Below are 26,097 nucleotides of genomic sequence, written 5' to 3' on the forward strand. Positions count from 1 at the left end.
TGTCTCTTCATAAAAATCTCTACTTAGAGTTTCACCTGGGATCAGGGTGAATGGCAAAGGAGAATGTGGAAAAAAAAAAAAAGTAAAGTAATTTAAAACCAATGATAACTACTCGTAATGTTTATTGGCTGTTGCCTTTCGTAAGTGTCCATGGATGGACACCATCTTTCTTAGCTCTGCTGTCATGTTTCTCCTGTTGGTCCTATTCAGAATCTCTTTCTGTAAATCCCCAAACATGCTTTCACTTTCTACCAATCCCTTCCTCACAAAAAAAAGGAAGCCAAAAATTCTCCTCCATAATCCACTCCTTCCAGCATGAAGGCAGCCCTTTGCAATGGTATGCAGAGCATCTTGGGGACCCTGTCTTAACCATCCCTTTTTTAGGTCATGGGCTTCATCTTTACAAGACTCAAAGGGCTCATTAAAGTATTCTTCCCACTGGAAAAAAAAAAGACAACAACAGAAAGAACCGAAATCCAACAAAGATGAATTCCACTGCCACTCTCCTGCAGAAATGCTTTCTCTTTGTTGTGTCCTGCTCACAAGCAAGAGGAGGCCCAGAACGATGTGGGAGCATATTATGTGGTTCTCTATCTCATGAGGGGCCATACCAGAAAGATGAGGGAATTTTTCTAGAGGAAGAAGTGCTGGCTCGTGGAAGGCAGGCATATGGGGAAGAGCACTTCAGGCATAGGGAACAACACATGCAGAATCCCTGAGGTTCCAGGAAGCACAACATTCAGGGAACAACAGCAAGATCGATATTTCTGGGGCATGGAGAAGAAACTAGGGAGGAATACAGTTTGAAAGGAGGACTGGAAGCTTGTGTGCCAAGAAATGGATTTTGGTCTTTATTCTTAGGAAAATAACAACCTATTTTATGAAACCTCTGTGTGGGCATGTTTGTGAATGTGTATATATAATGACCAGGTTTTCTTTAACAACAGCTCTGTCAAGAATGGCTTCACTAACCCTCTCCAGTGGTGTATGCTAGATGCTAAGTCAGCAGGCTCAGTGGTATATGCTGATCATTTCCCACCCAAATGTATATCTGTTCAACATCAGGAATTTCTTCCTCAGTCCCCAGGAAGTGGGAATACTGCAGCCCTGTCACAAGTGAGGTTCCCAAAGTGGGAGGCAGTATGTAAGGCTGTGATAATTTATCTAGCAGGTCTGTGTGATTGTACATATCATAAATGTAGCTAGAAGAATAATTTTATGGAGGAAAATTTTCTCATGAGCTCCTCTGAGTATCAGATGTCTGGTGAAGTTCATGCTCAGGCCCCAAAGCCCCTCACTTCACAGGTCTTTTTTAGGTATTGTGACTATTTTATTTCATTAAAGTTGTGTATTCTTCAGGTTCTGCCAGCCTGGATCCAGTTCAGTCTGGTATGGCACCCAGGTATTCTTGGAAAAAGTGGGATTTGAACTAGCCATTGAAAGAAAATTAGGCTGTGCATGTGTCCAAAAGTAATGAGAGCCCACTCAGGATGAGAATTTTAGGGACAGTGTCCAGGGTAGATGGGATGGCAGGGAGTTGATTGATTGATGGGCTGTAGAATTGCTAAAGTAGGGATCTGATTACCAGCTCATCAACTAATTTGCAGGGGCCAATGTTGTTTTCCAGTTTCTTTGGAATGTAAGAAATGGAGCCCCACTCAGGCTAGCTCAGGCAAGGGGAGGTTTATTGTAATGGAATATCTTTGAGTATGCAGGCTGGAGTTAGAGGGTAGATGAGGATCCAGAAAATCAACCATTGGAATAAATGAATTCCTTGCTAGTCTTTCTCCGCCACTGAATCTAGATATTTTCTACCTATTGGATTGTGTTCCATTGCCAATTAACAAATCTTTCTCTCTACTGTCAATATAATTTATTAACTTTGTAATTTTTACTTGCTTACAATATCTGCTTCCTCTTGGCTCTGGTTCTGCTGCTAAAGTCCTCATTTTCTCAACATTGGCAAAATCAGATTCTCAAGAAAGGAAATCTCTGCTAGCTTATTGTTCCTTGATTGGCAAGGCTATGGCTTAGGTTTGCATACTTTGTACAACTGAATATGCCTGGGATGTACAGAATCCTTATACCAATTATGGTGGCCTGTGGATGCCCCTTTAGCGGAGTTGTATGCAGCAAATTTTCCCTTACAAGAGTCTCTAGGCATGGCTGCTATAATGACTGACATGTCCAATGTAGCTGTAATAGTAATAGTCAATACCTCCTGAGAGCCTATTCTGTGTCACTGTGTCAAGTTCTGGTCTAAGCACTTCTTATATATTCTCCCTTTTAATCCTACCAATAGAATAATACCAATAATCAATACCTACCAATAATACCAATTTGGGGTAGAATTACCACTGTTCCCATCTAACTGAGGAGGAAACCGATGCCCTGCAAGTTCAAGTAACATGCTCAAGGTCACACAACTAATAACTAGTGAAACCAGGATTCTAGCCAGGTATGATTAGAATCCAGTTTTTGTGGATTTTTTATTTTTTATTTTATTTTTTTCCTATGCCATATAGCTGAATGTGGGCGTTTACGAGGGCTGGATTATAGCTGAGATTAGAGGTAGAGAAATCACTCTGGGGACTAAAGAAGGTTACCATGGTAAAACAAGAAATTAAGAAAGATGCACTGTGGTTAGGGAAGAAAGGATTACCCAGACATATTAAAAACAAACAAACAAACAAAAACCACCCAAACAAGAGTCACTTAGACTTGGTGATAAGGTGGAATCAGAATTTTGAAATAAATATTCAAGGGAAATGCATTATATGTGCCCTCCTGATGAAAAACAAGCAGTTGGAGGAGAAATTTAACATTTCATAACAGTAGGGAAAGGACTAAGTGGCTATTTGGAAGTAGAGTATCCAAAGATTTTGTCACACATGCTGTGGAAGAAACCCTTACACTCTTCTTACAGAGAAGAATTACGCAGTCAAAATTTTTCTGCCTCTGGATATTCCCTACAAGAAGCTAGTTAGACTTTTAGGGTATTAAGAAACTCTTTATTTCGTTTATATAATGCAAGCAAGTCAGATTTTTGAATGGAAAACCTCCCCCCGCTTACTTTGTAGCATGAAATCAAGAACATTTCTGGGATGAGGTACAACTTCAATTGATATTCCCGAGTGTCCTGAGGAGCCAGATGTGAAATCAGGTGTGCTAGACACGCTAATAGGCAGAGGGATGGATGATATTTCCTGGAAGTCGGGGGCTGGAGCCACTATTGCTAGCTGTAGTCTAGAATGTTCCTCCCAGAAGGGGATTTTTAATATTTAACCTTCCTTCCTGCATCATGGTTTAGCTAGCAATTATCAGTGTGTAATCTCCCAAATTGCATCAAAGTCTCAGACTTCTTTAAGCAACTGTTGCCCAACTCTGCCTAGTCTTAGTCCCCAAGTGAAGTGCCCACGACTGCCAGCTGCACTTGTGCTTTCTGACTCTTGTATCTTCAGGCCTCTGTCTTTGTTCAAACTCTTCCCCTCCTCCCTACCAGTTTTCCTTTTCACATCCTATACCTCTTGAAAAAACGTCATCCTCCCCCACAAAAAAAAAAAATCACTTTTATTTTCCCTTACTCTGAATCCTTAAGGCTTCTACAATTTATATTATCATGAGAACACCAGTGTGAACTGTATTTAAGATTTATTCTCTTTAGAATACATTCTAAAGTTTTAGGAGAAAAAGGCAGAACTCCTTTAAAAGACTAGGTTAGGGAGTTCCCTCTGTGGCTCAGTGGGTTATGAACCGGACTAGTAACCATGAAGATGTGAATTTGATCCCTGGCCTCGCTCCGTGTGTTAAGGATCCAGGGTTGCCGTGAGCTGCAGTATGTAGTTCGCAGATGCAGCTTGGATCTGAGTTGCTGTGGCTATGGCATAGGCTGGCAGCTGCAGCTCTGATTTGACCCCCAGCCTGGGAATGCCCACATGCTACAGGTCTAAAAAAAGAAAAAAAAAAAAAAAGACTAGGTTAAAACAGAAGTATTGGAGGTCACATAACTGAGCTTCACTGTAATATTTTTGGACTGTCAGGCTGTAAAAACCCCAAAGATGAAGTTCTCCTGAGGAGTAGATTGTCAGATATTAAACCCCTGATGTAGTCCCTGCTGTTCATAGTCTGGTGGAGAGCTGTGAAGACCAGCATTAGGAGAGGAGCTGGGCCTGCCTCTTTCATTTCCCTGGGAAGAGAGCAGTGAAGGCAAGGAAATCTTTGAAGAGTAAGAAGGCACAACTGGATCCGAGTTGCTGTGAAGTTTTTAAAATTTTTAAATTAAAAAAAATTTAAATTGAAGTGTGGTTGATTTGCAATGTTATGTTACTTTCTGTTATCCAGCAAAGTGATTCCATGATACATATATATACATTTTTAAAATATTATTTTCCATCATGGTCTGTCCCAGGAGATTGGATATAGTTCCCTGCACTGTGTAGTAGGACCTCATTGCTTATCCATTCTCATTGTAATCATTTGCATTGACTAACCCCATACTTCCAGTCCATCCCATTTCCTCCCCTTCCTCCTTGGCAACCACAAGTCTGTTTTCTGTGTCTGAGTCTGTTTCTGTTTCATAGATAAGTTCATTTGTGACATATTTTAGATTCCACATATAAGTGATATCATATGGTATTTGTCTTTCTTCTTCTGACTGACTTCACTCAGTATGAGGATCTCCAAGTGTTTCTTCTTCTCAAAAGTGTGGAAGAGCAGGATCAGAGTAGAGATGGTGCCTCACTCAAGACCAGCAAGTATGCAAGATAAGGCACCAGTGGTACACAATGCATTTCCGGAGAATGTTGCTGAAGGTTACATACCTATCTTTATCCCATGTACAGTGTAAATAACTGATTTTTTTTTGTCTTTTTGCCATTTCTTGGGCCACTCCCGCGGCATATGGAGGTTCCCAGGCTAGGGGTCCAATCGGAGCTATAGCCACCGGCCTACACCAGAGCCACAGCAACGCGGGATCCAAGCTGCGTCTGCGACCTACACCACAGCTCACGGCAATGCCGGATCCTTTAACTGATTTTTTTAAATCAGAAAACAATATGTTTACCATTGGGTAATGAACTAGGAGCGAAAGGCTTACTTTCTAGTCCTGGATCTAGGACTAGACTTGAGCAAGTTACTTTATTGAGCTTTCCTTTTTTTTTTTTTTTTTTTTTAGTGTCTATACAATGGAAACATCTGTCAAGTGGAGATGATAAATAATAATGCCAACTTCAAAGGATAAAATGAATTAACATTTGTCAAATGTTTAGAACAGTTCCCGACAATGGGAAAAAAAACTTGATAATTGGGGGCTGCCATTTAGGAAGGAGAGTTAAAAGGACGGAAAATAAGAGTAGCGGATATATCACACAGAGAAGCTAGTAATAAAAGATGAGAAATTGGACTACAGTTACAGAAAGAGGAAGGGGCAAGCAGTCAAGAACAGGTGTTTGTGTGTATTTTATTTCCCAAGATAAGGGAAGCCCATGAATATTTGAAGGCAGTGGAATAGAGCCAATAAACAGAAAGACAGAAGAGAGGGACAGAGTGATCTGTAACAAGGACACGGGTAATTAGCAGCAAGGGGAGGTAAGGAATCATCAAATAGTCTTCTCTGTGCACCTTGGGAATTCTTCTAGCCTTTATAATATGCTACACATCTGCCACTGAAATTCTGAAGACAATGGAGCAGACTGCCATACGCCTCAGCTTTTCAGGAGCAAGCAGTGGATGGGGAGGAATTAATGAGCTGGTATGGGGTGGGCAGAGGGAACTCTAGTGCCATGCAGAAGAGTAGTATGGCCCTGTAGAACAGCTGGCTCATTCTGGGAGGAAACTCACAGTCTAACACAGTGTTCATCAAACAGAGGCAGGGGGGCTCCAGAAACACAGGCGTCAGGCCTCCTCAGCCAAACTACAAATAGCCAAGGGCCACCAACGAGCCACAGCAGCAGACCATTAACTGAGCTCTGTTCAGGTGTCTGGAGTGACCACTCATACGTCCATCTTTCTACTGCACTTGCCACAGGAAAATAATTCAGTCCAAGAGTCAAATTCAAAGTAGAGCTCAAACGCACAATCTTTTCCATCTTAACTGGAATCTTAAAAAATATCCCATAATAAAGACGTTTAGTAAAAAAGACGTTTTCACTGAAATCTTTGGGCTCTCATATCTAGAGCGAGGACTAGCTTTGCTACCAGTGTGGGTACTATATATGTTTGACAATTTGGGAGGAACACACAGAGCTATAAGCTTGGCTAAAACAAGATAAAGAGGATCTATTTTGAGCAGGAAGATCTTGGGTAGCATAAAGGACATCGTCTTCATGGTGGTAAGATCTCAGAAGTCTAAGAGAGGCCCACTAGTGCTTCTGTACTCTAAATTATCAGGAAAGACACATCCTTTGACGTGGATGAAAGTCATAGGGTTAAAGGGGTAAAACATTAGATGGAATTAAATGTAAAAGAGTTTATCATTGCCTGACATAAGTATTTCTACCTTTTCTCCCTTCCACCCAAAGTAATTTTCTTTTAAGGCAGTTATAATCTCAATATAGATCAAGAAGTTTTAACCCTAGCTAAAGGGATTCCAGACATCAATAGTGGGAGGGCAGAAGATCATTTTCAACAGGACACTGTGTTGAACAGAGTTCCCCAATCTAAGCACATGGGCAGCCACCTCCACTCACATCTAAATACAACTTGGCAGATATTTGCTTGGTAGTGTATGCCATATGACTGAAGTCCTACCCAGAACCTAGCAGACCCCATATGCCAGCTTCTGCTTGTTTCCCTGGCAGCTGCTCCCATGATTATCTTCATAAGCTTACCCATAGGCAGAGCCAGAATGGCCTAAGAGTTTTATTTTTCCCCAAAGCAGTGATAACTTAGGGATATGGGAGGAGAAAAGCCCAGATCCTTGTCTAGATATCGGACAAACTTGGATGTATAATTCATATATCAGAGTTTCCCAAAGTTCAGACTGAGACTGGAAGGACTTAAAATCTCATTCCCTTATTGTTTCTCCTGGGAGCTTATCCTTAATAAGTCATTTACATACAGTCTTTAGTTCAGGCTCTGCTTCTGGGAGTACTCAGCTCAAGACTGAGTTATTATTTGTTAATGAATAGCTAATAACTTGGTTATTAGTTATTCATTAATTTATTCATTCGAAAAAGTGTACCAAGTGCTTAAGGGCTTTCATCCCAGTCCAACGAGTTAGAGTGATATTTGGTTAGGTGAAATGTAACCATGGATACTTATTATAAGGGACATACAGAGATTATACATTTCTAGATCCAAAGGAAACTTAAAATATGAACATGTGGAGTTCCTGGCGTGGCGCAGTTGTTAACGAATCCGACTAGAAACCGTGAGGTTGTGGGTTCGGTCCCTGCCCTTGCTCAGTGGGTTAACGATCTGGCGTTGACGTGAGTTGCATGCGGTGTAGGTTGCAGACGTGGCTCGGTTCCCGTGTTGCTGTGGCTCTGGCGTAGGCCGGTGGCCACAGCTCCGATTGGACCCCTAGCCTGGGAACCTCCATATGCCACGGGAGCAGCCCAAGAAATAGCAAAAAGACAAAGAAAAAAAATATATATATATGAACATGTCATCATACCTGATAAAGCGATATCTATCTAGTAGGTCCTTCTTTGTGGTAAAAGATTTGATCAGTCTTTAGCCTCATAATATTGACCACTGAAAAGAGCCAGTGATTTGCTTAGAATTCTGTTTTATTCACAAACATTTATTGGGGTCCTACTATGAATCAGAGAGTGAGAAACTGACAGACTCATATATACAATGTGATGAGATAATTACATTTTGAATACTGTATGCAATGTTATGGAAATATGAAAGAAGAAATGATACTTTTCCAAGAAGATGAAAGACTGAGTCTTAGAGGATAAGTAGAGCTGATTCTGAACAGAAGTGGAGTGGGGTATTTTAGAAAAGGAATAGCCAACTCCGTAGTAATTAGGTGTGAAAGATCCCTGGCAGGTAAGAGATTATAGGATTAAATCAAGGGTCCTTTGAGGAGGAGAGGCAGGAGATAAACCTGGAGGCGTATGTTAGTACCACTCAGCCTTATGTATTTCAGAAGTTTAACTTGCAGCAAAGGGGAGCCTTCAAAGATATGCAGGATTTGCCAAGAATTGCTTCAGAAATGATATGAAGGATGTATTCGAGAAAAGAAAGACTCCAGTCAGAAATATTGGTTAGAAGGCTCTTATTAGGTTAAATAATATGTAATTCCCAATATCCAATAATTTTTAATCTAACAAAAATATCAATTTCATGTGTTCAAACTGATGTGCTGGCCCCAAAAAATGAAAATGAGAATCTGAACAATGACACAAAGACTGGAGAGAAAGGGCAAGAAAATTGGCATGAAACGAGTGAACCACCTCTTCAGGGGCAGAGTAAATTTTACGATTAGGTGTGTCAGTGAAGCAGAGTTTCCTAATGAGAATGGTGGCAGGAATCGTGGAAAGTATCCATAAGGGGGATGGGGTCACCAGAGGAATAGTTTAGAGAGTGGGACAGGGAACTGTATCATGCTCCAGAACTCCTGGCTCTTCACATTTTACCTTACAGAGCTTCATTTCTTTAGTTCCTTCTTTTCCTGGTACTTGATATTAGACAGGCATATGATATCCAAATTACCCTGTTGTACTTGCTCCTAAAGTTGAGCAAATGAACAATGCAGCCCCAAGAGTATTTACTTAGTCAGAGCTGACCTCTAAACAAGAACCTAAGCAGGATGATAGCAGGAAGAGAAACCTAGTGGTCTCTAGTGAAGGGACCCAATCTAAGCAGACTGTTCTTTAATTTAGGAAGGGACTTCTCATACAGGGTCACACGGGCTTCTGAACATCGCAGAGAATGAACAGGAAAACTGCTTTGTTTTTCTCTGACCTTGACTCTGACCACTCTTCCAGAGCCACAATATTTCTATATAAAAAGTGCCACTAAGCTTTTTTCTGTTTGCTCTGAAATAGAAACTGGCCAGACTACAATTTTTGTTGCAAAGAAGACATATCATTTTATTGTCTGTCCTTCCAGCAGCACTGCCTTCCTAAGATAGAAATTATCTATTTGCTTAACACAGTCAAGAATAGGAGAACTACACATCTGTCTGGACATCTTATGTATGCTTTGCCACTTGGGATGGGCATGCTGTTTAAGGTGACCTTAAATTAACTACACTTTTGGAAAAAAGAAAAAAAAAGGACTCTAGGAATCCAATAAAAAGACAAAAAACTGTTAAATTTAACTGCTTTTTATTCTTTCTTGTAACAATTTCTTCTAAGAATTTTATTTCTTTCCGCTACTTCTCCTAGGAAAATTACTAAGAAATGTATAAAAAGGAAATATTTTTCAAGTTATTTGTTTTTATACATTTAAATAAATATATACAAATATTTTATTTTATTTTATTATTTTATTTTTCTTTTCACAGCTGCATCTGTGGCATATGGACGATCCCAGGCTAGGGGTTGAATTAGAGCTATAGCTGCTGGGCTATGCCACAGCCACAGCCACAGCAACGCCAGATCTGAGCCACATCTGTGACATACACCACAGCTTGCAGCAATGCTGTATCCTTAACCCCCTGAGCCAGGCCTGGGATCAAACCTGCATCCTCACAGAGACTATGCTTGGTCCTTAACTTGCTGAACCACAATGGGAACTCCATAAAAAATTTTATTGTATTGAATAAATTTAAGCTATTATTTGGAGAATGCTGTTGAGGGATGGGCCTCAGAGACAGTTATACGGAGTTGTTCATTCAGGTCACAGATAATTATTGACCATCACTATGTGCCAAGCACAATAGTAGCTGCTGCAGACAAAGTGATAAACAAAACCAAGCATGGTTCCTCTTCTCATGAAGCTTGTAGCCTGGACATAAAAATAAATATTGAGCAAATAATCACAGAAATAACTATTCACTACAAACTATGATGAATTCTTAAAAAGAAAACAGTAGATATCATACGTGGGGGGCCAGTCCTAGTCAATAGGATAGTCTCTGAGGAAGTGATTTTCCAAGTGAAAACCTGAGAGATAATAGTAGTCACCCAAGCGAGAGAATGAAAAGAGCACTCCTGGCAGAGGAAACTTCACATGCAAAGGTCCTGTGGTAGGAAGGAGGGGGTAACCCTCTTCGTGATATTCATAGATGACTAGTGTGGTCTGAGCATATGAAAGAAGAAGAGCAAAAGGTTCAAAACAAAGCTGGAATTGCACACAGAGGCTAGATCAAATGGGACCTTTAAGATCATGTTAAGAATTCTTGTCTTTATCCTCAGAGCAACAGGAAGTCACTGAAAGTGGGAGAGTGGCAGAATTAAATTTAACTACAAGGTCATTCGAAGTCAATGAGCTTTTAGTCAGCATTTAACAAATGCTGTGGTAACTGCTCTAGGGCTTCTGAAGTCATATTAGACAGGCTTTCTGCTTTCAAGTAATATCTGGTTTGGAAATGTGAGAGGAAACAGAGTATGGTCAAAGCATGGAGGCAGGAATGAGGTGGTCTTGGGAAGATCATATCTAAAATAACTTTATTTGCTTGGGCATAGCCAATGTGAGGTGATATACAGATTTTGGTTTTGCTTTTCCTTTAAAATGTTAAGGGAAGTGTCTTCTGACAAAAGGAATCATAATCAATAATTCTGTCCACTGAAACCCTCTGTCTGTTTACAGATCAGGCACCACACAAACAACCATGCCTCCAGCACCACCTCATTACCCCACCAGTGCTCCTCAACCTTGATGTGGAGTTACCATTTGGAAAGGTGAGATGCAGAGCTGTCTGGACTGACAGCGTAGCCCTCCCCCATCTTTCTGTTCTGACCTGAGTTCATGTTTCTAAGGCAGAATATCTCTAAGAATTAACATGCAAACTAGGCACACACATCCGATTAAGGAGGGCTAGATTCCCCAAAGGAGCTGTTGTTGTTGTTACAATTTCATTTACATTTCCTTCATCTAAGAGGTTTTTGAGACTGACTCCAGGCTAATCTTGCAAATGACCAACTCTCAGGTAGTGAAAGAGCCTGCACGTCACTTAGTATTTTGAGGCTAAGTGACCCCAGTTTTAATTAGACAGCTGAATCCAGTATATTCACCATATGATTAGCACATTCTTACTTGCCTTTTTGATTAGATCTATTTGGTATAAAACAGGTATTTCAATGAATGAACATCATAGAAAGCTGAAGACAATGCCAAATACAGTGCCTGTTACACCAAATTAAATTTCGAGCATTATTTTCCTCCCTCAAACGCCTTCTTTCAATGTTTCTGTTTTTGACTATAGGATTAGTTGAATGAATGATCTTTTGTGTATTATTGCATTGTGTGATCTTTTTTGTTTTAATGAGAGCATGTAAAAAGTTTAAACTTTTTTTCAAAGATAGCTCATTTGACTTTTCGAATAAGTTGAACTCTTCATTTTTACTGGAGAGTCAGCATGTTCTTCTTATTTCATTCCCTGGATGAGGCTGAGTACAATAGTTCCTCTGCTCAGTATAAGTTGTTACAACAGATGTGGACATTCAAGCAGCTCAATTTCTTTGGCTATTTGTTCTCCCATGGGTGAGATAACTGAAAGATAATCACTTCTGTGCTTCAGGGAAAGATCTAAATGTGTTTTCCAATAAATACTGTGTGACAATGCCCCAGTGATAAGAATAAGCTGGTTGCTTCTGGAACATACCTGAAAAATCACGAGGCCGATGAAGTTTTTACTCAACTCACCTTTAGGGTCCTACATCCTTCCCCTAGAAAGCTGCATGTAACACATGTATTCTGGGCCTTGCTTTGCTATAAACACAGATCCCTTGGAAAACGAAAGGAAGTAAAAGAAGGGAGATACCCAGTTCCCATCTCATTATTGTTAAATTCACACTAATCCCATTTAAAAATTTTTATTTATTTCTTTAACAATTTTTGTTTTTTCCATTATAGTTGGTTTATAGTGCTCTGTCAACTTTCTATTGTACAGCAAAGTGACCCAGTCTCTCTCTCTCTCTCTCTCTCTCTCACACACACACACACACACACACACATTTTTTCCCCTCACATTATCCTCCACCATGCTCCATCACTAGATGTAATTTCCAGGGCCATACAGCAGGATCTCATTGCTTATCCATTCCAAAGACAATAGTTTGCACCTATTAACCCCAGATTTCCCAGTCCATCCCACTCCATTAAAAAATATTTAAAGTAAATCTTATCGTTCTTTCCCTCATCATATGAGTAAGCCAGACTCTCTATAGAAATTTTGGAAAATAGAAAATTGGAAAGCAAAGCACCATCGATGAATAGAACTATATCATTACCTAGTCTGAAATGCAGAGTTTTTTTAATATTTGTGATTTTTTTTACCAAAAGTATACTTTAAGGAATAAATAATATGTAAATTTTTAATATTTTTTAAAGTTCCCTGTAGTATGACTACTTTCCAAAAGAATTATTCTAGATTTAATATTTCATTAGCAATATGAGAGAGTTTCTACTTTGCTTTACTCCAACCAGCACTGTAGGTTATCTTAGAACACACACATGGAGTTCCTGTTGTGACTCAGCAGGTTAAGAACTGGACATAATGTCTGTGAGGATATGGGTTCAATCACTGGCCTTGCTCAGTGGGTTTAGGATCTGGCACTGCCGTGAGCTGTGGCATAGGTCACAGATGCAGCTTGGATTTGGCATTGCTGTGGCTATTGTGTAGGCAGACAGATGCAGCTCCGATTCAACAGCTAGCCTAGGAACTTCCATATGCAGCAGATGTGGCTATAGAAAGAAAAAACAAACAAACAAACTACACACACACAAATACTCACACACTACTTTGTTGATTTGAGAGGAGAAAATTATGTTTCATGGCTATTTTAATTTGAACTCTTCCTTTTAGGGTATAGCTATGTACTGATTAGAGCTTGTTTTTGTGGCAAGATTATTTGACAATTTGATGGTGTACAAGTGATGTAGTTTTATAATTTGATTATGCTTCTGCAATACAATCTTGGAAACCAGAAAAATTACTCAGAAGATAGGCATACACTTAGCATAATTAGATGATCCAGAAAGCTTAAATTATCCAAAATCCAGAAGTATTTAAATTGCTTTTATTTACAAAATACAGATGTAATTACTTCAAACAAGAATGTTTTGATGTCTGGAGTTCCTATTGTGGCTCAGCAGGTTATGAACCCTACTGGTATCCATGATGATGAAGTGGGTTAAGTGTCTGGCATCACCGTGAGCTGTGGTGTATGTCTCAGACATGGCTCAGATCTGTCATTGCTGTGGCTGTGGCGTAGGCTGGTAGCTGCAGCTCTGATCTGACCTCTAGCTTCAATAGGCCAAAAGTGTGGCCCTAAAAGTTAAAAAAAAAAAAAAAAAAGAAGAAGAACATTTTGTGGTCTGACATTTTTCTTACTTACATCTTAGTTCTCACAACATATACAATAATTATCCCTATCCATGCTTACTTTATCTTTCTCTCTCTATTCTAACAGATAATGAAAGAATGGAGTTGGACTTTTTTTTGCAGTTCCTGCTTTCTTGAGTTTATGTATTTCTCCCCACCTGAGAAGGAGAATTGTATATTTTGATTTGGGTTGTTTCTTCTTTTTCATCTTTTTAAAAATTTTTAATGTTTTTTTTTCTTGTCAGTAATACCCACTGAGACCAAGTTTATTGTTATAATCTGTATCTTTGAGTGTTAAACCAACTTCTTGGACTGGATTTTGAGTATACATTTTAAGAATTTGAGCAGGATCGCATAGACATGACTCGAGAAAAAAATGCAAAAAAGAAAATCCCATCTTCCCAGAGTTTTCCCTCAACTTCAGACCTTTACGTGAATCTCAACTGATAGGGACATCTTAACATGTTATGGTTGTTGTGATTTTACAATAGGAGTTTGAAAAATCAGAACAAATTTTTGTCAGCAAAAAGCCTACCTATTGAGAGCTAGAATTCAATTAATAGGACATAAACTTAATGAGACAGAAAAGAATGCCAGATGAAGGAAGGAGAGTCCCATGACCAAAGTTATTTATGCAAAACGTGTTATTAATGTTTTGGAGATACTGTGTTCTTTTGGGCTAAGCTGGGAGCTAAAAGTCCTTAAGTCTGCATTCTAGCTATGTGTCATTTAGTAACTCAGGAATCAATTTAATTGTTATTTCTCTGTCTTTGATGATGCAGCTAAGGGCTGAAGTGTCATAGAAAACAATAATGAGGTTAGATGATTAATTGTTGAGCTAGAGAAATAAAAAATCCAGGCACAGCTTCTGATTCACCACTGTCAATTCGGGATTTCTTATAATTTCTTCTTGGGTGACAAACAGAGGGCAAAATTAATAAGTGACATAGTTATTAACTATCAAATTTTGTTTTTTTTAAATAAAAGGATCTAGTTTGTCTGAATTGAAATAAGAAATCTGTGTATTAAAAAAATACTGAGGGAGTTCCCGTTGTGGCGCAGTGGTTAACGAATCCAACTAGGAACCATGAGGTTGCGGGTTCGATCCCTGCCCTTGCTCAGTAGGTTAATGATCCGGCATTGCCGTGAGCTGTGGTGTAGGTTGCAGACGTGGCTCGGATCCCGAGTTGCTGTGGCTCTGGCATAGGCCGGTGGCTACAGCTCCGATTCAACCCCTAGCCTGGGAACCTCCATATGCCGTGGGAGTGGCCCAAGAAATGGCAAAAAGACAAAAATAAATAAATAAATAAAAATTAAAAAAAATAAAAAAATACTGAATCATTTAATATCTCTCAGCTAATGTGCCTTAGGCTGCTTTTAAATTCAACCATTTCTTTCTCTTGTCTTTCTTTCCTTCTCTCTTCCTCCTTGTTTTTCCTCTCCCTATTTACTTAATTCGACATATAATTTTGGAGTGTCCCTTCTTTAGGCACTAAGGGTAATGCTGTCATCTATAAAGACAACTGGGGAATAGATAATATGGTATCAGCAGTTTTATAATATGAGCCTATATTGTCACACCATTGTCAATTCTGTCAATGAAATAGAATCAAAATAGTTGACTCATTCCTTTTGGATAGTTGAACCAGTTGTGAATTAGTTGTGAACTAAAATTATTTTCATTCAAAGGTGTGTTGAAATGGCTTTATGTAACTAGCAGAAAACTGATGCTATACACAATCCCTTTATTCAGGTTTAAATTTAGCAAATTTTATGGAGCAAGGAGGGCTTGCAGACATAGGAATGGCCATGCTCCTATTACCTCTACCTGTCCATCATTCACCTGTGTAGTTGTCTAGGTATTATCTATTTACTATTTTTTTTTTATTTTTTACAAAAGAGGGATAGTTTTACAGAGGGCTTGCCCAATGTCACAAAGTTAATATAAGTAAGAAGTCAGACCCAGTTTGTTTTTTGATTTTAGGTTTACTATTCTCCCTACAGCACAGTGGGATGTGAGATTTGCTACAATGACATTGCATTTGAAAGACAATATGACCTAGTAATAAAAGCATGGGTTTTGGAATCAAACTTGGATTTAAATCTGGCTGTGCCACTCACTAGCTCTGGTGGCTTGAGAAAGTTAATTGATTTCATTGACTCTCAAAGAGTTAATCTGTAAACTAAATATAATAATAATTACCTGTGTTGTTATTGTGATAATCTGTGTAAATTGAATGTTACACAGGAGATACTCATTAAGTATTAACTGTGATCAACATACTCAATAAGTATTAACTGTGATCAACTCTTTACCAGACTTACCTCCAACTATATAACACAAATTCTCAATCTCAACTTTAAACTGGCTTCCTGACTGTGTGGGTTGAAATGTCATGGACAGAATCATCTTCAATTCCCTGCATGCCATTCTTCTTGATTCTGATACCTCATGGTTATTTTTTGCCCACACAAAACTCATCTCCCACATGTTCAAATCTCACCTTGTCCTTAGGCTTTGGACAATTTAAGTATAGAAGTCCCTCCTTATCCGTGGTCTCAGTTGCTAGTGGCCAATCACAGCCTGAAAATATTAAATGGAAAATTAGCACAACATTGTAAATCAGCTACACCTTAATAACATTTTTTAAAGAAAATTCCAGAAGTTAACAATTCACAAGCATTAAATTCTATGCCACCCTAAATAGCGTGATGAACTCTCCTTGAGTCTCAACCTGTCCCACCTGGGACATAAATCAACCCTTGATCCAGCATATCCCGCTCATTAATTAGTTACTTGGCAGCCAACTGAGTTATCAGCTTGAATACTGAGGTATCACAGTGCTTGTGTTCAAGCACTTGATATGCTTTTTATGTAATCATGGCCCCAAAACCCAAGAGTAGTGATGCTGGCCATTCGGATACACCAAAGAGAAGCTGTAAAGTGCTTCCTTTAAGTGAAAAGGTGCAAGTTCTCAACTTACCAAGGAAAGGAAAAAAGTCAAGTGCTAAGGTTGTTAAAATCTGCGTAAGAAGATATCTTCTATCCTTAAAGTTGTGAAGAAGGAAAAAGAAATCTGTGCTAGTTTTGCTGTCGTATCTCACACCGAAAAAGTTACAGCCATGGTATGTGATAATACTTAGTTAAGGTGGAAAAGGCATTAACTTTGTAGATATTTAGAGAGCGAGAGTGCAAGAACAATCATATTTAAATGACTTGTATTACAGTATGTTGTTATAATTGTTGTATTTTATTATTGGCTATTGTTGCTAATCTCTTACTGCACTTAATTTATAAATTAAACTTTGAAATAAGCACGTATGTACAGGAAAAAAAAAATAACTTATAGGGTTTGGTACTATCTGTGGTTTCAGGCATCACTAGGGTCTTGAAAATTATTCCCCAAGGCTAAGGGGGGACTACTGTGTCTTTGTTCTCTTCCTTCATCTCTCCCCAACTCTGAAGTTATATAGTGCTCATTTTTGATGATTATTGTATTATCCCTTAAATATTTTCATTATGCATGTCCTTGATAAAATTCTATTTCATGGTGGTCAGGACATTTTTCTTATATTTTTTTCATAGGTCTCATAGCACTAGTGCAGTATGTGACACCACAAAAAATGCTTATTTGGTAAATTCTCAACAAAAGTAGCATTTATGTCCATTGTCAGATCAGCTGTTAAAAATTTCAATGAATATTATAGAACATTCTTTGTTTCATCCTGTTTTTTAATTTGGGAAATTTCATGTCAAGCTTTCCTGAGTTAAAAATGTTCCTCCCAGGGGCAGAATAATCACATGCAGTTTAATATGATAATGTTTATTAAAGCTCTATATGTGAACATAATAAAGTAATAATTGGAAAAATTTGAAAAATGATTATTTGGTAAATACATTTCTCATACAATTAGGAATATCTTTGTCCAATTAGTTTGAAATCTGATGTAGCAATGATATATGTCGGTATAAAATACTTTTAATTCTTCTATTTTTAACCCATAAAAATGTATATATTGCATGCTAATTCACCTGAAATAAACTCTGTAATGTATGTTCTCAAATATTCTGGATCATGATTTAGCAACACACTTACTGATATTTAACCAGTACCCTCATCTTCATTTTCTTTATTATCAGTGAATAAGGGTCCTCATAATTATGTAATTGAGGATAGAAATAAACCTCTAGGGCATTCCGTTGTGACTCGTGGTACCGACTGACTAGTATATATGAGGATGGAGGTTTGATCCCTGGCCTTGCTCAGTGGATTGAGTATCTGGCATTGCCATGAGCTGTGGTAGGTCGCAGACATGGCTCGGATCCTGCATTGCTGTCGCTGTGGCATAGGCCAGCAGCTGCAGCTCCAATTTGACCCCTAGCCTGGAAACTTCCATGTGCTGCAATGCAGCCCTAAAAATAAAAAGAAAGAAAGAAAGAAATCTCAAAATAAATTTCTTAGGAACTCTGCCAAAAAAAGCTATATGTGGAAAGCAGGGTTTGATCTACGATTTTATTGCCATTATAGTAACCACTGTGGAGCCCTATGGGATACATATATAAAATATAATGTTACTGTGTTTTATAAGTAGGCCGTGTAGGCCTGATTCCTGACTATATATATATAGACCCATGACTTTTTGATTAGAAGAAATAAACTCCTGCCTACTTCCATGACCATTCTCTTGCAGAGCAAGTGATTTTATTCAGCACCACTGAAACCTAGTGAGAAACAAAACAGCAAACAAAAAATCCAGCTGTGTTGCTTGGTAAAGTGACTGGACCAGGGTAATGTGAAGAGGCATGCCAAGCCATGCTCAGAGCAAGGAGAGAGAAGGAAGCAGGGAATACTAGGGTTAGGAGACTGAGCTCCATCAGAAGTTAACATTTATCAAAATTCTTCCAAGGAAGGAGGATAAAATTAAGTCATTTTCTTTTTAATGACTTTAATGACTTTTTAATGACTTCTGATGGAGCTCAGTCTCCTAACATATGTGTCTTATAAGTGGACTTTGACCCATGAAATATATGAAAATTCAAATAGTGTTGATTGATCCACATTTTTAGTGTCTGCAAGAACAACTTTAAAAAAAATAATGAAATTCAGGTTATAAGGAAACAATGTAAGCTACTAAAGAGAGCAAATTATTTTTCAACATCTTCAGTCATTTGAAGGACATTTAAAAGAAGTCTGTTGTTAAGGCTATTGTAATTATTCAGGTACCTTAAGGATATGAATAAAATATGCCTTGTTTGATATACTTTCAATTAATCACTATGAATATTTAAATGTTTAATGGCTCTCTTAAAAATATTGGTGCTTATGTTTTCCAGTAACCCAGGATTTTACTGAATATTTTAATTCAAAATACATCTAGGCCTAGCACATGGATTAGAGTGTTTCTCCATTTTATTCATGTTCTAAGACTTCATTTTGTTGTCATTATCTGAAATGATTTTTTATACAAAAAATAATTTGTACAATATGCATTTTTTAAATTTTTTTTTTTAAAGAATACTCAACCATATTTTAAGCCTCTTGTCGGCAGGACCTGTGCTTTATATATTTCTTGTACCTACAGAGGGTAGCATTGTGCTAAGCATGTAGAACATGCTCAATAAAGACTTGATGGCGAGTCTAAGTGGCCAAACTGCAGTATACGTGAGTGATGCCTCAGACAGCTTGGTGTGAACATGATGCAGAGAGGTGCAATTTAGTTGACAGTTGATTCTTTATTTACTTCTCTTCTTTGATGTTGTGCTATTTTCGTCAGTCTTTTTTTTGAATTTTATTTATTTATTTTTTAATTTCCCCCATACATTATTTTTTTTTCTACTGTACAGCATGGTGACCCAGTTATACATACATGTATACATTATTTATTCTCACATTATCATGCTCCATCATAAATGACTAGACATAATTCCCAGTGCTACACAGCAGGATCCCATTGCTAATCCATTCCAAAGGCAACAGTTTGTATCTATTAACCCCTAGCTCCCAGTCCATCCCACTCCCTCCCCCTCCCCCTTGGCAACCACAAGTCTCTTCTCCAAGTCCATGATTTCCTTTTCTGTGGAAGGGTTCATTTGTGCCATATATTAAATTTCAGATATAAGTGATGTCATATGGTATTTATGTTTCTCTTTCTGACTTACTTCACTCAGTATGAGAGTCTCTAGTTCCATCCATGTTGCTGCAAATGGCATTGTTCTTTTTCATGGCTGAGTAGCATTCCATTGTGTATATATACCACGTCTTCCTAATCCAATCATCTGTCGATGGACATTTGGGTTTTTTTCATGTCTTGGCTATTGTGAATTGTGCTGCAATGAACATGCAGGTGCATGTGTTTTTTTCAAGGAAAATTTTGTCCAGATATATGCCCAAGAGTGGGATTGCTGGGTCATCTGGTAGTTCTATGTATAGTTTTCTAAGGTACCTCCACACTGTTCTCCATAGTGGTTGTACCAACAGTGCAGGAGTGTTCCCTTTTCTCCACACCCCCTCCAGCACTTGTTATTTGTATACTTATTAGTGATGGCCATTCTGACTGGTGTGAGGTGGTATCTCATGGTAGTTTTGATTTGCAGTTCTCTCATACTCAGTGATGTTGAGCATTTGTTAATGTGCTTGTTGGCCATCTGTATATCTTCTTTGGAGAAATGTCTATTCAGGTCTTCTGCCCATTTTTCAATTGGGTTGTTGGATTTTTTTTTTTTTTTGCTGTTGAGTTGTATAAGTTGTTTGTATATTTTTGTCAGTCTTTGAGTGGTACAAGGAGTCTTCTCTAGACTTCTTAAAAAAACAACTGCAAATATTTATTGAATATGGAGTGATTGCTATTAGGGAAAAAAAAAAAACAAGTGAGATAGAAACCTACATCTAAAATTAACTTGTCTTTCAGTTAGCTATGCTATTTCTTACCTTGGGATAGGAGCTGAATTTACTACACTTTAAAGTAAATGCAGTTATTGCTGAAGATCTATAGCATGTGAAATAAAATTAACATGATTTGTACATATGAGGTCAGTAGAAAAACTTCATTTATGACCTCTTTTAGTAAAGTATAGTGTTCTCTTTTCTGAAATAAGTACACCAGAGCCTCAGTAAATAAGTTTTTCATTGATTTCTTAAGGAAAGTTAGTGATTGCTGATTATGATTTTTAATCATTTTATTTACATATAACTGAAGTTTAAATCCTTTTGAATACTTTGGGAATAGATAAGAAGTGTTTTGCTGAATTACTTAGAGGAAATAAAGAAAAATAAAATTGCAGGCATACATAGAAAACATGAGAAATTATAAATAATAAGCACTAAAATACTGTGGCATACAAAGAGCAGAAGAGATTGCATCCTAAAAAAACCACGAGGCCATTTAAAACACAAAGTTAAACCAAACAGAGATTACCAATAGAAATGCTGGAATAAAACAAAGGGATAAACTTGCTTTAAGACTAGATAAAGTATGATTTAGTAATATTGATCCATAAATAGTTGCTTATTGCTGTATTGGTCATGATGGCAGAGGCCACTGCTTTCACTGGTAAAGAATAAAAAATAGGCACTCAAGCAAAATTAAGGAAATGTTATACTAAGAATACGGAGGGAATAGGGAAAATTTAGTAACATATTCTTAGTAAGACTTTGGAAGAAAAGAAAAAAATTAAGAGATTGAGTTAATTTTTTTCTAGATATCTAAGCACCTTTCAAGTTTTACTAATGCTACCAGTGTTTCTCAATTCTGTCTCTTCATCTGCACTGCCCTGTCTTAAATACAGGCCTCTTTCATTTCTCATCTGAATTACCCCAATAACCAGTGTCCTGATGCAGGTCTTGTGCTATTTAATCATCTTCCACATCTGCTACCAGAATAATATTTTACTAATAAAATCAAAATCTGCACAGTTTTTTTCCTTTGTAACATCGTTAATCTCTTTCCTATGGGCTTCAGGACAAAGTTAAAGCTACTTAGCTGATTCCCTAAGGCTTTCTACAATCTAGCCTCTGCTGAGCCGCTGGTTTCCTCTTCTATATCTAGTTTGTTCTTCAGCAATGCCAAATTACTGCCTAACACCTTCATGCTTTGCTCATGCTGTTCTTTCTGCATGATTAACTCTAACTCATTTTTATGGGCTTCAACTCAGGGACCACCTCTGCCAGAAAATCTTCTTGATAAAATATCCATCTGTGTTGTAATTTGTTGGTGTATTTGCCTATCTTCTCTGCTAGTCAAGGCAGGGATGTGTTTTTCATCCCTGTGTCTGGTGGATGGCATAGATTTCGTATCCAGTAAGTCCTTGTTGGTGAAAGAAAGAACAGGAAAGAATGTGTAGCAATCAGCAATGAGAGTTTGAGCAAAAGCAATCATTCAAGATAATTCAAGGTCCAAACTGTCTTTATGTCACTTAAAGCAATTAGTCACATTTTCTGAATAACTGTCCAATTATTGCCTTTCAGGTCACAGAGCTAGATTTGTATTTGTAGTTGGGGTTGGCAGAGATTCTGTGAGGTAATGGACAAGACTGAGGAAGAGTGCCACAGCCTTTTCTCACATAAACAAAATTTAGATGCAACCTAAGAAACGCAAGAAAAAAAATAACAAATTGAAATATTTCTCTCCAATTTGATCCAATATTTTTTCATTTTTTCAAAGGCAGAATAATACTATAGTCTCATAGATATAGCTCAGGCCTTGAAGTGGGACAGTCTGGCCTTGAATCCTGACTGACACTAACTAGTTGTGGGACCTTGAAGATTCTATATTTAATCTCACTCGGCTCAGTTTCCTGACTTGTAAAAGAGTAAGCAACACTTACCTTGTAATGTAGCTGCAAAGACTAGATATGATATGCATGAGGCATTATTCTTTTTTTCCCACTGAATTCTTCATTTTATTTTATTTTATTATTGTATTTATTGTTCTATAACCATCATTACAACCTCATTTTAGAACATTTCCATCCCAAACTCCCAGTTGACCCTTCCTTTCCCTCCACCTGTCCCTTTTGGAGGCCATTATTCTTAAAACCAGAGGAAAAGATGGTCCATAGAAAGTCATTTACAGGAATGTCTCACGTTTGAGTAAGTGGCTGGAATCTGGATCTGAGCGATAAGAATTATATGTGTTCCAAAGCAGCACAGAGGTATAACTGAGCCCCAAGCAATTTTACTACAAGCTCTTTGCAAATCTCCAACCATCCTTTAAAGAGTTAACTTGAATTACCATCAACCAGCTGCTGAACCAATGGAATTTACTCAGCAGGAGGCGGCAAAAGTATTCCTGCACAAAAGGAAGAAGGTGGTTTTGAAATAAAATACCTAGAGCATAACTCACATTAAGCACTTGTGAAATTAAGGAGGAAAAAACCTGAGGCTAGAGCTCCCATTAATATATTGAAAGCAAGGTGTGATTATGGGATAATAAGGAGTGAAAGAGAAATGTTAGAGTTGCCAGTAAAAGCTACATCACCTGGGCCTTTTTCAGTGTGGTCTCTGGACTGCGTCATGGTATCAGGGACAACTGGTATTAAGAAAGACTCTCTCCCAGGGCATCTGTTCATGAAGAGAAGCATAGTTTTATGGTTGACCTATAGGATTAGAGTCACACCCCAGTGACTGGGCTACTCCTAAGTTCTCATCCATTACTACCATATTGCAAAGCCCACCCATTGGTACCACGTGGGAAAATGACAGATGCCGAAAGAGAATTCATGGAGATTTGATACAGTGTTTCTCAAACTTGCTTAATCATACTAATCACCCAAAGTTTACTAAAATAGAAAATCATAGTCCCTTCCCTGGAGGTTATGAGGCAGAAAGTCTGGCATAGGACCCAGGATTTGCTATTTTTAAAATAAGCTTCTTCTGGATGATTCTTCTCATTAGGCAGATGTGACAACACTGACGTAGTCCAGTGGTTCTCAAAGTATCATTCCCCAGGCCAGTGCATTAGCATCACCTGGGAATTTATTAGAAATGTACATTCTTGGCCCCATTCCAGACCTCCTGAATCGGAAACGCTGGGGCTGGAGACGCAATCTGCACTTTTAGAAGCCCTCCGGGTGATTCGCATGCACAATAAGGTTTGAAAATTCCATATATCACATGGGGCCCAGAGAGCTGAATGTTGGGAGTGTAGCTGCAGTTTGGGAAATTCATCTAGTCCAGGTTCTCCCAGGGCTAGGAAAGGCCTGACTTCAATGTGGGTGCTGACTGCTGCTTTTCCCTTGACATCACTCTTCCTTTTCTATTTCCTAAAGAGTAGAAGGATTTGGTGGATTCCTTTTGTTTTCCTAAATGATCAGGGTCATGCCCCTCTCTCTTCCTGATAGCAAATATACTTCATTATTCATTTCCTACTTGAAATCCTCCTGTTGCTTAGCTCCCCACTTTAAAACATTGGCTAAACATCCCGTTGGCTCTAACTATTTATGATGGAGGCTCACACTTCTATCAACATGTTTCTCAATGTTAGTATGTACCCAGAGAGTTGCTACAATATTTTTTTAAAGGAAGGTATAAGCAGATAACAAACTGTCTTGTTCTCTCTTCTAAGTCTCATATTTTTTCACCTTTTGGAAGGCCAGGGCAATGCTTAAAGGTACGTTTTCAATGTTCTTTTTTTTTTTTTTTTTTTAAATGACTACCATTTTGAAGCCTGACTGGAAACACTGGTAATCTGCAAATATTCTCATTTAAAGTATAGGAGCAGAGATAAAAAGAATCACTAAACAGCCAAGAGGACTATTGGCTGCTACGGCAGTAAAGAAGGTATATTCGTTTGCTAGGGCTGCCATAACAATGCACCACAGATCGGGTGGCTTATAACACAGTATTTAGTTCTCATAGTTCTGGAGGCTGGAAGCCCAAGATCAAGTAGCTGGCAGGGTTTGTTACCTCCAAGGACTCTGAGGGAGATACTGTCCACGCTACACTTTTAGTTCCAGGTGGCCTGCTGGCAATCTTTGGCATTCCTTGGCTTGTGGACATACCACCCTACATAGCATTCACCTTGTGCATGTCTCAGGTCCAAATCTCTCTTTTTTATAAGAACACCAGTCATATCTGATCAGGGGCCTACTCTACTCTGGCATGACCTCATCCTAACTGATTGCATCTACAATGACCCTATTTTCAAATGAAGGCACCTTGTGAGGTCCTAAGGGTTAGGACATCAACTTATGAATTTGATTGAGGCAGGGGGACACAATTCAACCAATACAGAATGGTTCATTGATTTAGGGAGGAAGCCAAATCTAAACTCCAAAATCTCAAGACCTAACATGTTGTTTTGGGGATTTAACAAGCTTAGGGATCAAATAAAAATCTCAATGATGCATGTCAGCCCAGGCCGAATTAGAAAAAACAATTCAGGAGTTCCCATTGTAGCTCAGTGGAAACAAATCTGACTAGTATCCATGAGGATGCAGGTTCGATCCTTGGCCTTGCTTAGCGGGTTAAGAATCTGGCATGTAGGTGGTGCAGGTTGAAGATGCAGCTTAGTTCTGGTGGTGTTGTGGCTGTGGTGTAGGCCAGCAGCTGTAGTTCTGATTTGACTCCTAGCCTGGGAATTTCCATATGCCTCAGTGTGGCCCTAAAAAGCAAAAACAAAAACAAAAACAAAAAACAAACCAAAAAAAGTGTTTAAAAAAAAAAGAAAAGGCACTTCAAAAGTGATCATATTTCTGATACTGAAATTTCTGGAAGTTTTCCCCATAAGTAAATAAACAGTTAAAAAAAAAAAAAAGCTCATAAAACAAGTGGTGGGAAAGATATTTGTGTTTGTATCGATCAGGTTTTAAGTGACTAAATTCAAATTGTTCTATTTATGTTAGGGAGAATAGGAGGTTGTAAAAATTTCTGTTATCAACTCGGGTTGATTTCACTGCTTTGAATAGTCACATTTTTGTTCTGGTAATTTCCAAATCGGAGTAATATACTCATCTAGAGGTTGAAATTTGAAGGGAAATTAGATGCTCCCCATTTAGAAGAGGATAATTAAGGATTTACAAAGTCAATTGAGCAACTGGGCATTCAGACAAGTATATGACACTATTAGGGAGCCCAGAGGGTAATGTGGTCCAACATGCTTATTTGGGGATTTTTATTTATGATTCTGTACACAGACAAACCTTCAAAAGAGTGTAACAGGCATTGTACATCTGCTTTATCTGCTGATTGAAGTCATCTTGGGTTAAGGGTTAGCTGCCTCTCCTAGTCCCCTTGATGTCACGGTCTGGCTATTGAAACAAGGTCATGCTGGTGCTCTGGAGGCCTCATGGTCACACAGAACATCGTTCAGTGTTTGTTTTTAATGTGCATACTCTTAGTCTAATCCTGACTTTTAGATTGTGCCAGTAAAATTCCATTGGCTAGAATTTCATTCATGAAATGATTTTTCATTCCATCACCATATTTATGTACTCCCTCCTACTTTTTAAAAAGAAAAATAGTGGTTGAAAAGACATGTACTTCTGTTTCTAGGAAGTGATGCAATTGTTTTTGGGAAAATAATGAAACTCTTCTAAAGTTCTTCTTGTATCAACACTTCTTGCTGTGTTTTCATGGTCAACGTGGGAGATTTTGCCAACACCCTGCTGTTACTAATCTGGTACACAGCTAAACAAATCATTTTTTTTTTGAGAT

At 38.3% G+C, this 26,097-nt stretch overlaps 1 protein-coding gene across 6 annotated transcripts in view; it reads left to right on the plus strand.

Moving 5' to 3' along the window:
- The window catches only part of PTGER3 (prostaglandin E receptor 3), a 199,276-nt gene that overhangs the window by 69,282 nt on the left and 103,897 nt on the right, over positions 1-26,097 (plus strand). For 2 of the 6 annotated variants that reach the window (XM_047788649.1, XM_047788654.1), the window contains one exon: positions 10,708-10,799. The exons of 2 other annotated variants lie outside the window; for them this stretch is intronic. In XM_047788649.1, coding sequence (XP_047644605.1) covers positions 10,708-10,799 — 92 coding nt within the window. Of the gene's footprint in view, positions 1-10,707; positions 10,806-13,532; positions 14,513-26,097 lie in introns of those variants that run through there. 2 more of the 6 variants (XM_047788651.1, XM_047788652.1) reach the window with 2 other exon arrangements.

Source organism: Phacochoerus africanus, chromosome 8 (assembly GCF_016906955.1).
Source record: "Phacochoerus africanus isolate WHEZ1 chromosome 8, ROS_Pafr_v1, whole genome shotgun sequence".
Lineage (NCBI taxonomy): Eukaryota > Metazoa > Chordata > Mammalia > Artiodactyla > Suidae > Phacochoerus > Phacochoerus africanus.